The sequence below is a fragment of the Mus musculus genome, chromosome 1 (genome assembly GCF_000001635.26).
Source record: "Mus musculus strain C57BL/6J chromosome 1, GRCm38.p6 C57BL/6J".
NCBI lineage: Eukaryota > Metazoa > Chordata > Mammalia > Rodentia > Muridae > Mus > Mus musculus.
Window position 1 is genome coordinate 139,694,169 of NC_000067.6, and position 13,042 is coordinate 139,707,210.

Consider the following 13,042-nt stretch of genomic DNA (forward strand, 5'->3'; position numbering starts at 1 on the left):
TTACTCTGGTGCATCTACTAAGTGACTGCTAGCTCTGGGTCAGGCCTAAAACAGGAGAAAGTTCTTTCAAAAGTCTAAGCTGATGTGCAGGCTGATCTAATACTTGAACAATATGATTCAGAAGACTCGATGGTACTTGAGGTGTCAAGGGCAGATAGAATGCTTTTTGGAACATGTTGCAGGCCCCCATATGTGAATTACAGAATAGACATTTGAGATTTTGTAGAAAAGCTCTACCATCACCTGCAAGCAGCTATTCTCCATTTGAAAAACAGCTCTTAGCTTACTATTGGGCCATAGTTATCATTTGACCTTGGAAGCACAGGTGAGGTAAGGGTTACCTGACCCACCAAAACATAGGTGTGAACACTTTGCCCCTTCTTAGAATTGGGAACAAAACACCCATGGAAGGAGTTACAGAGACAAAGTTTGGAGCTGAGACAAAAGGATGGACCATCTAGAGACTGCCATATCCAGGGATCCATCCCATAATCAGCTTCCGAACACTGACACCATTGCATACACTAGCAAGATTTTGCTGAAAGGACCCTGATATAGTTGTCTCTTGTGAGACTATGCCAGGGCCTAGAAAACACATAAGTGGATGCTCACAGTCAGCTATTGGATGGATCACAGGGCCCCCAATGGAGGAGCTAGAGAAAGTACCCAAGGAGCTAAAGGGATCTGCAACCCTATAGATGGAACAACATTATGAACTAACCAGTACCCCGGAGCTCTTGACTCTAGCTGCATATGTATCAAAAGACGGCCTAGTCGGCCATCACTGGCAAGAGAGGCCCATTGGACATGCAAAGTTTATATGCCCCAGTACAGGGGAACGCCAGGGCCAAAAAGTGGGAGTGGGTGGGTAGGGGAGTGGAGGGAAGGGTATGGGGGACTTTTGGGATAACATTGGAAATGTAAATGAGGAAAATACCTAATAAAAAAAAGCAGTTTATTCTCAAAAGAAGGCTCTGAATAAATGATTGGGTCTGAGAAGCTCCTGAAGGCTGGAACAAGTCAATTACATGAAGAAGTCAGCCAAATGATTTTAATTCCTGTTAAAATGCTCCCTGCTGAAAAGTGTGCTTCTAGAGCCTCATGGTGTGTTTTTTGATTTATTAACTGATAAGGAGAAGACTGGGGCCTGGTATATTAGTGGTTCTACATGTTATACAGGCACTAACCAGAAATGTACAGGTGCAGTATTACAAACCCTTTTGGTAATGCTGAAAGCCATGGGTTAAGAGAATTCTGCACCACAGGCAGAAGTTCAGACAGTATATGTGGTCATATATTATGTTTGAAATGAGGAATTATCAGATGTAGACTTGTTCACTGATTTATGGGCTATAGCTAATTTGTTGGTTGGATAGGGCTTAAGGAAGATCATAATTGGAAAAATGATGATAAGGACCTTAGGGTAAAAAGATCTATGTGGATAGGTCTTTCCACATTCGTAGAAGGTGTGTAGAAACTTGATTACCATGGAAATGTTCATCAATAAGTGACTTTTGCTGAGGAAGATTTCAATAAGCAAGTAGCCCAAATGCCTCATTCTGTGAATAGTCAACTTCTTTTCACAGACATCCTGGTAAATGTCCAATATGCCCTTGAACAATGTGAAGATGGTGAAGTGATGAGGTATATACCTGGAGTTGACAACATGAAATTCTACTCACCAAGTCAGGGTCAAATCTGCCTATAGCACAGACCAATACTGAGCTCCTAATGTGGCACCATTCTCTTGGAGACTAGCCTGCAACCTGGTGACAAATTGCCTAATATTGGACCACTCCTTCTGTGAAAAGTACACCTTTTTATTTTTCTGGAATGGTTACATGTTCTAGTTATAGATTTGACTCTCCTGCAAACAATGCCTCTGGCAAAATGACTATCTGTGGACTTAAATAATGCCTCAATCACCATCGTGTTATTGCACACAGTTTTGCATTTGACCAAGACCCATGATCATAGAATCCACTGATCTTATAATGTTGCCCATTATTTTGCAGCAACTAGTCTGATGGAGAGATTAAAAAGGCCTTTGCAGATACAGCTATAGTGTGAAATTACATGGCAGCAGCTGGAAGAGCTGTTGCACCATTCTCAAGAGAGTAGAATATGTTTTGAATATTTGCACACTATACAGTATGATCTCTCCTGTAGCCAGGATCCATTGGTCAAGGATCAGGGGTTAGGAAACAGAAACCTACTATAACCCCTAGTGATACACTAGGAAAAGAATTGCTTCCTTTTCCTAAGACCTAAAGCTTGGCTACACCAGAAGTTTTTTTTTTTTTCAGAATAGAGAATGTTCCTGCAAGGAGCCACAACAAACATTCTATTGACATAAAAGGTAAGACCCCCATCTGGCGACTTTGGGAATCTAATATTCTTTAACAAAAAGGATAAGAAAGAAATAACGGTTTTAAAAGAGGTGATAGATCCAACATTACATGGGAAAATTGGATTGCAACTCTATAAGGGATGTAAAAAAGATTATGTCTCACATGCAGAGAATACTTATACAATGTATATACGTATATAATATATTATATATATTATATGTATATATAATATATGTGTGTATAATATGTATATATAATGCATATATATAAACAATATATTGCTTATATAATATATATGTGTATATATGTACATGAACAAATGTTTATATATATATATAATAGAAAAATTAATGACACATTAGCTGAATAAATGTTACATTTTCAATATCAAAAGATGTATAAGACTAACCTCTGTAAATAACACTCTCTTTAAAGATAATGACTAGAAACACTTTATAATACTAATTCTATAGATAACTATAGTTTTTACGAAATAATTTATATTTATTATATTTTTACTTTATTAATTTGGTTTCAGAGTATGTAGGTGTATGTGGTAGTTTCAATAGCTGTTGTACCCAAAGACTAATGTGCTTGAATTATTGTCTATCGGACATGATACTATTAGGAGGTGTAGCTTTGTTAAAGTAAGTGTGGGCTTGTTGGATGAAGTGTGTCACTGTGGAGACAGGTTTTGAGGTTTTCTATGCTAACACTATACTCAGTGTGACATATTGTCTTCTTCTGCTTGTGAATTAATATGTAGATATCTCAGCCTTTTCGTCAACATCATGTTTGCCTGGACACTGTCATACTTTCCACCATGATGATAACGGATAAATATATTAACTTTTAAGCCAAACCCAATTAAATGTTATTCCTCATACGAGTTGCCTTGGCTAATATGTCTCTTTACAGCAATTAATTCCTGCCTAAGACAATGCTCATTGCCTGTTTGTAAGTGATACCAAATATTTATAGTTTTTAGGTCAATATTATTACAGTTATAGAATCATACACCTTGTGAAAATCTTAATCCCTTTGTAAAATTGCTTGAATCTTTTATTATTTCAATGTACCAAATATTAGAATTTCATATGCAAGAAGTTTCTTAGAGATTCTTTTATTTGAAAGTATTATATAGTGATTAATTATATGCATTAGTGATATAATATATGATAGTTTGGTTGTTACATGCTTTGGGAAATCATATTAATTTGAAGAATGATTCAATATATCTTTCATTCACTATAAATCAAAACATTACATCAAAAGATATCTAGGAAAATCTGAGGAAGTTCTGAATAGAAAAACAATGCTGAAAAACATACATCAAATTTTCTTGTTTGAGTTTGTCCTTGGACATATAATGGTTTGGATTAGGAGTTTTGAATGTACTGCATTTGCATTTTGGCAATCATCTTTAAAGTTAAAAATTAATCACTATATAAAAAAATGTTTATATTTATGAGAAGACATGAGTTAAACAATATTTCAAATGCAAATTGAAAGTATATTAGTGACATGCTTGTGCATTTCTAAACAATAAAATCAATTAATAAATGTATTACAATTTTATTCACAAATGGGATAATTGATGGTGCCACTAATGCACTTTGTACGAAATGGCGGTGATCCTCTTGCTTTATGATATCCATATTTACATTCAAATTCAATATCCTCCCCTGAATGGGAATAAATATTTTTAGTGTGTCTCCATTTAAGAATTATTTTGCGTGCTTCCATAATGTTTTCTGGTATTATACATGCATCTGAAGGAAAAATTACCAAATTTCATTAAGTAATACATAAACAACAGAAATTACCCATATCTATAGACCAATTCCATTTATTTCTGAAAATTATCTATAAATGTAATGTCATTATCAGTAACCTCAAAAATTAATTTTTGATTTGAAAACTAATCTTTGTATCTGCAGTTAACTTATCTCAATAGACGTTCCAAAAAAAATTGTGTTAGAGAACTGATATCATATACAGTAAATGATATAAGGATAATTGGGAGATAATTAAAATTTCATACTGTCTGTCATTCTTGGCAAAGTCAACTGAAAGTTGGTCAATGACAGAGATGTAAGAACAAACCACTGAAAGTACAAGGAAACACAACAGGGAAACAGTTCATTGGTTTTGGACACTGAATGTGTGGAAGGGATTCCAAATTGTAAGGCAAAAAGCAAACCTTGACCCTTGGATTTCATCACAATGAGGTACTTGTGGATAACATAGAGCATAATCAATACAACTAAGAAATAGGAAGCTAGGTGAATCAGAGTAAATCGTTGTCTATTGTTTGTCTCTAGATAATTACATATCTTTTTAGGGGTATCTTATGCCAAGAAAATATGAAAAAGTGAAAATTAATTGTTTTGGTTTGGGTTGGATTGAGTTTGGTTTCATTTGATTTGATTTGATTGATTTGGTCCTGGTTGGAAGTTATTACGCTACTTCCTCTAAATCGACAATATCTTTTTGAAAAGGCTTTTCAGTCTTATATTATACTTAAATAATTGATCAGGATTTTAGTTTGTTGATAACTTTTAAATGAACTGTCATTAGTCTGTGGTAAAATGCATTTTAAAAGAAAAATAAGCCAACCAAAATTGTATAAATGATACTTCTCAAAAAAAAAAAAAAAAAACCCCGAGTGGGGGGAAAAAAAACCTTAATATCATTTGCTGTCGTTTTTTTTTAATCAAAGCCATAATAAAAATATTTTGTCACTCAGTTAAACAGCATTAGGGAAAGGAGCCCTTAAAATTACAAACGCTAATGAATGTGTGGTGAAAAACTCATAAGCTCTTGATGGGAATGTGACTAGGAGAAGTTACTATAGATGACAACTGAGATTTCTTAAAATTTAAAAATAGATTTTACATATATCATTGCTATATGCTTTTTTTGCTATACACTCAAAAGAAATAAAATGAACCTTCTAAAATTGCATGTGTATGATTATTGGAAACTGCTACATGACTGTAGATAAGATGCAAAAACTTTCTAAACTAATACCAATTTGATGAATTTATAAAGACAACATGGTATACTTAAGTGTGAAATTTTGTTCAGGCATTAAAAATATATTTTATTATTTTAGTTAGAAAAAGGCATTGGAGGATGCTAAGTGAAATAAACCAAACACAGGAATACAGCTACTTTGTGTTCTTTCTTAGAGAATGAAATGAAAGACTCAACTATCTCTAGAATGCATGACAGTGACTAATAGAAGTTACTTGTCTTTATCTAAGGGCAGGGGATGTTGTATGAGTTTAATAAATGCAGGATGTAGATAGTTGTGATTTGAAAAAGAATAGCTTCTATAGGGTCACATATTGCTTATTCATTGGGGATTGGTGATACTCAAAAAGGACTAGGAGCTATTGGCCTTGTTGGAGTTGGTATAGCCTTGTTAAAAGAAGTATGCCTATTTCTTATTTATTATCCTATTTTATTTATTGAACTCCCTATTTTATTAATATGTCCTTGGACTTTTTCTAATGTACTGTTTTATGTTTCAGAATAGAATTAGTCTACCCTAATAACAATCATCATGTGACAAGGTTGGAGGGCATTAGTCAGATACTTTTTAAAATATCTTTAAATTTGTGGTTTTCTAACTTTTGTATGGCTAGGGTAGGATTATAGGTTTGAGGGAAGAGCGCATAGAGAATTGTCCTCATTCTATCTTATCAAGGATATATGACATAAAAATTACATATTGATAATAACTTTGATCACCTGGCCAAGACAGAAATTGCTAGGTTTTTATAAAATTATATGCTTCCCTCTTCCTACACTCTCCTATGTGGAAACAAGTTTATCACTAACAACCACAATTAAGAAGTGTAAATGTCAACCACCAGTACCTTATAACTAGGATGACATATCAAATGAGTCTGTTCTGTCAGTATTGCTCCTAATAGTCATTGTGACTCACCATCTCTTCTGTTTCTTTATGCATATTATACTGAATGTCTTCACATCTTATTGTGTCTTTTAAATTCAGATATGTTCACTATATGTCAGAAAAAAACATCTTCTTTCCCATATGTGCTGGTTATTTTTCTTTTGTTGTTAACTTGATAGAAACTAGTCATCTGGGAAGAGGGAACCTCAACTGAGAAAAAGCCTCTCTATCAAAGTAGTCTATAGTCTGTGGTGCATTTTCCCGATTAATGATTGATGTGGGAGGATACAGCCTACTGTCAGCTGTGTCACTCTCTGGGTATGCATGTCCTAGGAGGTATAATAAAGATAACTGATGAGTATGGAGACCAAGCTAGGAAGCAGCATTCCTCTGTAGTCTCTGCTCAGTTCCAGCTTCCAGGCTCTTGCCCTGCTTGAGTTTCCATTCTACTTTTCCTCAATGATGGACTGTGGTGTGGAAGTTTAAGGCAATCAACACTTTTCCCCCCATATTGCTGTTGGCCACAGTGTTTATCATGGCAATAGAAAACAAGCTAAGACATATAGATAAACTAAGTCTCTACATAGAGAAATTCATCTTATTTTATCATAAATATTCCTCTTTTTTTAATTATAGAAAAGGACATTATAGCGATTTTCTTAAGATGGAGTCTTACTATGTTCCTGAGGTTCATTTCAAACTGGACTGAAACAAACTTTCTGCCTCAGTCTTTCAAGTAACTAAGAATACAGATATGTACCACAGTATCAAGAGTCTATTATACTGATATTTTAAAATTAAAATTATGTATTTGTTATCTTCTATGACTATATTTCAGGTTATATATAGATTTAAATGATATGCATATTATATATACAATATATTGTATAGTTATATGTGTATAAAATATATATACAACTAATTATATATGATATATGTGTATATGATGCACATAATATATAAAATAGATAATGTATATAAAATATACAAATTATGTAAATATATTCAATCTGTTATATGAAAATGTTTGGTTCAAAAAGAATAAGGTTATTCTCCATAGAGAATTTATAACATTTATGAAACTAGAAATTTGACTAATTGCATGCTAATAAAATTAAGAAATAAATTTTTGTTTCCAAAAAAAAAAAAAAAAGAGTAACATGCACAATTTTAGTTGACAGGTGGGTTTTATAAAATTTATCTAATAATTTTGTTTTTATTACATGCTAATGTTTAGTACTGGAGAACAAACAAAACAGTACATGTATTTTGTGAATGTTCTATTATTAACAGAAAAATATCCATAATATAAAACAAAATCCCCTATAATCTACGAGAATAAGGTACTTACGTAAGCAGGTTGGTGGCTCAGACCACTTTCCATTTCTACATGTTATTGTCTTCTTTCCCTTAAGGAGATAATACTTCTGGCACTGATAGTCAACTGATGAGAATGGTTCATATTCTGGTAATGACAAGGAGGTGATGTCTCCATTGTCAATAGGTGGAGGAGGCCCACATTTCCCTCTTGAGTCTAAGAAGAAATCGTTTGAAGGTTTGAGAATCAAGTCAAATTACAGACATAAGCAGAACCAAAAATAATATAATATTAAATAAGACTTTAGTGTTTTCTAGCAAAATAAATGATTACTTGAAGAAATATTAATCATATAAACAGAGTTGCAAGTTCTTCCTTCCTTTTCATCTAAAGCCCTTGCTTAACTACAGCAAACATGTCTGCTCTGAAGCCTTCAAGTACTAGTAAATACCTTAACAGCTTCTGAACACACAGATGCCAATGTAGATAGGCAACTTTTAAAAGAAACTTGATAGTATATGACCCTATATATTCCCACTCTTTATCATTTTTCTAGAAATACATTTGTAAATAAGATTTTAAAGTTTATAATGCTACAGAAGGCAAATGAGGGTTTCTGGGTTTTTGGTAGGGTCAAAATAAGCATAGACATCTATATATTATACTTTTGCTAAGTATATCTGAAATGCTTGGACCTAGTATTTTTAGTAAACATTACATGAAGAGATGAGACATTGAAAATTCTAGCAAAAATTCAGAGCTCATCTAACTGCATAATACTTTGCTATATGTTTTTGTTTTTGACTACTGAGTGCCCTTGTGAGGACATAGGAGAAGTCTGAAATCAAAACCACTAATTCCATTCAGTAAGATCTGAATAGGAGCATAATGAAACTAAACCAAATGCCAACATTTTTAAGATAAAAACAAAACATTCAAGATTCAAACAAAATTAATCTTTTAGTGTAAAAGAAAATGAAAACAATAGGTCGTAAGGCATGAATGGTCATATTCAAGAACTGAGTAAACTTAAATAGGACAAGTCCCATGAAGCTCCTGGAAATCCATCTACTGGAAATGCTTAAAGAAAACATCTTGGAAAAAAAATCAATAGAATGTCATCATCAACCACACTTTACCAAGATTCCAAAAAAGTTACCCCTATCTATGGCCACACCATAGGAAGTTAAAAAAAAAATGAGTGTCAGCCTTAAGTTCCATATCCTGTGGTCGTAGCCTTTTGAATAAAGACATCAATGAAGACATTGTCCAATAAAATAAGATAAAGGGGATTTATCTCCAGCAGAGTTTTTCCTAGAGAATAACGACCAGAATTCATTGCATAAGTAAATAAAAATTAACAATAGGCAAAATTTAACTGTAAAATTAGGGATATATAGTAGATGATCTTTGTACTCATAAAATTAGGTTTGTGTTTCAAGTGTAACATAGCATTTAAGAATAGTGATAAAAAACATAACCATAGGAGGCAGAGGGAGAGAGGAACATGAATGGGAGAAGGGAGGAAGAGGGAAAAAAAGTAGGGCAGGATCAGATATGGGGGAGACAGGACAGAATCCTAGAGGGTCAGGAGAATTAATAGAAATGTGCACCACTGTTGTTTGGAGGACTGGGGAATCTCAAGAAAGTGCAAGTCAGCAAGGATATAAGAGGCTCTGGAGATTCAATGGGGATACACTTAGCCAAAATATCCAACAATGAGGAGGTTGAACCTAAATAGACCACCAATACATAGGCATGGACCCCAGTTGAGGGATGGGATCACCCACTCATCTTAAAAATGTTTGAGCAAGAATTGTTCCTATCTAAAGGAAATGCAGAGATAAAAATGGAGCAGATCTGAACTTGGGATTGATGTGGGCTACTGGTTTGCTGTATATTGCTTTTACTATGTTTAGGTATGGGCCTTGATTCATGACATTTCCTAGACTCTTCAAATGCTATCTCTGCATCTAATGAAATGATCATGTGGTTTTTTTCTTTAAGTTTGTTTACATAGTGGATTACATTGATGGATTTCCATATATTGAACCATCCTTGCATCGCTGGGATGAAGCATAATTGATCATGATGGATGATCATTTTGATGTGTTCTTGGATTCGGTTTGCAAAAATTTTATTGAGTATTTTTGCATCAATATTCATAATGGAAATTGGTCTTCAGTTCTTTTTCTTTGTTGGGTCTTTGTGTGATTTAGGTATTAAAGTAATTGTGGCTTCATAGAATGAATTGGGTATTATTCCTTCTGTTTCTATTCTGTGGAATAGTTTGAAGAGTATTGGTATTAGGTCTTCTTTGAAGTTCTGATAGAACTCTGCACTTAAATCATATGGTCCTGGTCTTTTATTAATTTTTTTATTTATTTTTTATTATTATTATTATTTTTGGTTTGGAGACTATTAATGACTGCTTCTACTTTTTTAGGTGTATGGGACTGTTTAGGCTATTTGGGTTAATGAGTAGGGCCAGGGGCTTGTGGTAGGGGTATGGGTATTTTTGGAGGGGACATGAGGAAAGGGGATAACATTTGAAATGTACATAAAGAAAATATCTAATAAAAAAAAACAAAAAATAAGAGTTATCAAGCCATCATTTCTGTTGTTCATAGATGTCATCATTGAGTATCGCTGATGGTTGCTTCCCTCTTTTGGAAGTTTTCATGATACATTCTGGTATGAAAGCCAATTCTCAAGGAGGAATCTTTCAGATCAATACCAGCTCAAGATTCTCTTGGCCCTGTAGCTAAAGTATGTGGGTTATTCAACTACAGAAATTACTCAGATTCTATTCTGAGTAATTTATACATACTGACAAGAAAATCTTGGACAACCATGACTAATATCTCAAAATTGGTTTCTCATGCTTAATGTTGGGTTTATTGTTACATGGTCTATAGTTCTTGGAATAGAGCACTGTCAACCCATATGGAAACTTTTCATTTAAACTTTTACTTAATAAAATTTTCATTAAAAAAAGAAACTATTAGAGATAACATACTCAGATTGTATATTTGAAAGCAATTAAAAGTTCATGCTTCCATTAAATTCTTGAGAAACTCTCCTTCAAATCAAAGTGAAAAAGTAGAAAAATACCTGACCAGCTTTGCTGCTCTTCTGTAAACATCACAGCATGAAGGCCTCCCATGAGTTCTGAGAAAGAGATGGCCAGAAATGTACAAGAAGCCTATAGAACACCAAATAGATTGGACCAGAAAAGAAAATCCTCTCATAACATAATATTCAAAACATTAAATGCACAGAACAAAGAAAAGTATTAAAAGCTGTGAGGGAAAAATGTCAAGTAACATGCAAAGGCAGACTGAACAAAATCACACCAGGACTTCTCAACAGAGACACCAAATGCCAGAAGAGCCTGGACAGAGGTCATGCAGACACTAAGAGAAAACAAACACCAGCACAGGCAACTATACCCAGCAAAACTCCCAATCAACATAGATGAAGAAACCAAAATATTCTAGGACAAAAATAAATTCAAACACTATCAATCAATCAATCAATCAATCAATCAATCAATCAATCAATACAATCCTGCAGAGAAGTCTAAAAGGAAAACTCCAAAACACAGAGGGTACCCTCACCAAAAAAGTAAGTCATTAATAATCTCACAAAAAACAAAAAGAGAATCACATCCACATAATGCCTCCTCCTACAACAAACATAACAGGAACTAACAATCATCTGATTTAATATCCCTCAATATCAATGGACTCAATTCTCCAATAAAAAGACATAAGGTAACAAACTGGATATGTAAACAGGATCTAACATTTTGCTGTATACAAAAAACACACCTCAAAACAAAGACAGATACTACCACAAGTAAAAGGATGGAAAAAAAGGCTTCTAAAGAAATGGTCCCAAGAAACAAGCAGGAATTGCCATCAAAATATCCAATAAAATAGACTTTCAGTCCAAAAGTTATCAAGTGAGTTGAGGGAATATAGTTCATGCTCATGAAAGGAAAAATCCACCAGAAGAAAGTGTCAATTCTGAACATCTATGCCCCAAATACAAGGGCACCAATATTTGTAAAGGAAACTTTACTAAAGCTCACAAAAACAAAAACAAAACAAAAACAAAAAACAAACAAAAAACCAAACTATACACATTGAACCTCACACAATAATAGTGGGAAACTTCAAAACCCCACTCTCACTAATGGACAGGTCATTGAAACAGAAACTAAACAGAAGCATGGTGAAACTGATAGAGGTGATAAACCAAATGGATTTAACAGGTATCTACAGAACATTTCATCTTAAAATCAAAGAATATACCCTCTTCTCAGCACCTCATGATACCTGTTCCAAAATTGATTATATAATGGGTTTCAAAACAGGCCTCAACCGGTAGAAGAAGATTGAAATAATCCCTTGCATCTTATCAGATCACTGTGGCCTAAGGCTGGCCTCCAATAACACCAAAAATAACAAAAAGCCTACATACATGTGAAAACTGAACAACTCTCTATTCAGTGATAACTTGTCCAGGAAAAAAATAAAGAAATTTGAAACTTCCTAGAATGCAATAAAAAGAATTATACAGCATACCAAAACTTATGGGAAATAATGAAAGCAGTGCTAAAAGGAAAATTCATAAAACTAAAAGTATTGGTAAAAAATTCTAGACATTCTACACTAGCAACTTAACAGTATCCCTGAGTGCTCTAGAACAAAAAGAAGGTAACATATCCAAGAGGAGTACAGGGCAGGAAATAGTCAAATTGGGCAGAAATCAACCAAATTAAAACAAAGAGAAGTATAAAAGAACCAGCAAAACCAAAAGCTAGTTAGTTCACTAGTTCTTTGGGAGTATCAACAAGATAGATAAACCCCTAGCCAAACTAACAAAAGTACCCAGAGGCAGTGCCTAAATCAACAAAATCGGACAGGAAAAGGGAGGCAGAACAAGAGAAATTTAGGAAATACAAAAGGTTATCAGATCCTACTACAAAAGCCTATTCTTAACAAAACTGGAAAATCAAGATGAAACAAAGGATTTTCTAGACAGATACTCTGTACCAACGTTAAATTAAGAGCTGATAAACTAAACAGACACATATCCCATAAGGAAACAGAAAAAATTTCATTAAAAATCTCCCAACAAAAAAGAGCCCAGGTCAAATGGCTTTAGTGCAGAATTATACTAGACCTTCAAAGAAGAGCTAACACCAACATTCTTCAAATTATTCCATAAAATAGAAACAGTAAGAACACTACCTAATTCACTCTATGAAGGTACAATTACTCTGATACCTAAACTACGTAAGAATCCAAGAAAAAAAAGAGAACATCAGACCAATTTCACAATAAATGTCAAAGCAAAGATACTCAATAAAATTCTAGCAAACTGAGTCCAAGAATACATTAAAGCCATCATTTACCATGATCAAGTAGACATCAT

The 13,042-nt window shown here is 33.7% G+C and overlaps 1 protein-coding gene across 3 annotated transcripts in view; it reads right to left on the bottom strand.

Moving 5' to 3' along the window:
- Nucleotides 1-3,750: 3,750 nt before the first annotated feature.
- The window catches only part of Gm4788 (predicted gene 4788), an 83,321-nt gene continuing 74,029 nt past the window's right edge, over nucleotides 3,751-13,042 (bottom strand). For all 3 annotated transcript variants that reach the window (NM_001160303.1, NM_001160304.1, NM_001029977.3), the window contains 2 exons: nucleotides 7,631-7,813; nucleotides 3,751-4,123 (listed from right to left, as the gene is read on the bottom strand). In NM_001160303.1, coding sequence (NP_001153775.1) covers nucleotides 3,927-4,123; nucleotides 7,631-7,813 — 380 coding nt within the window. In that variant the 3' untranslated portion in view covers nucleotides 3,751-3,926. The remainder of the gene's footprint in view (nucleotides 4,124-7,630; nucleotides 7,814-13,042) is intronic.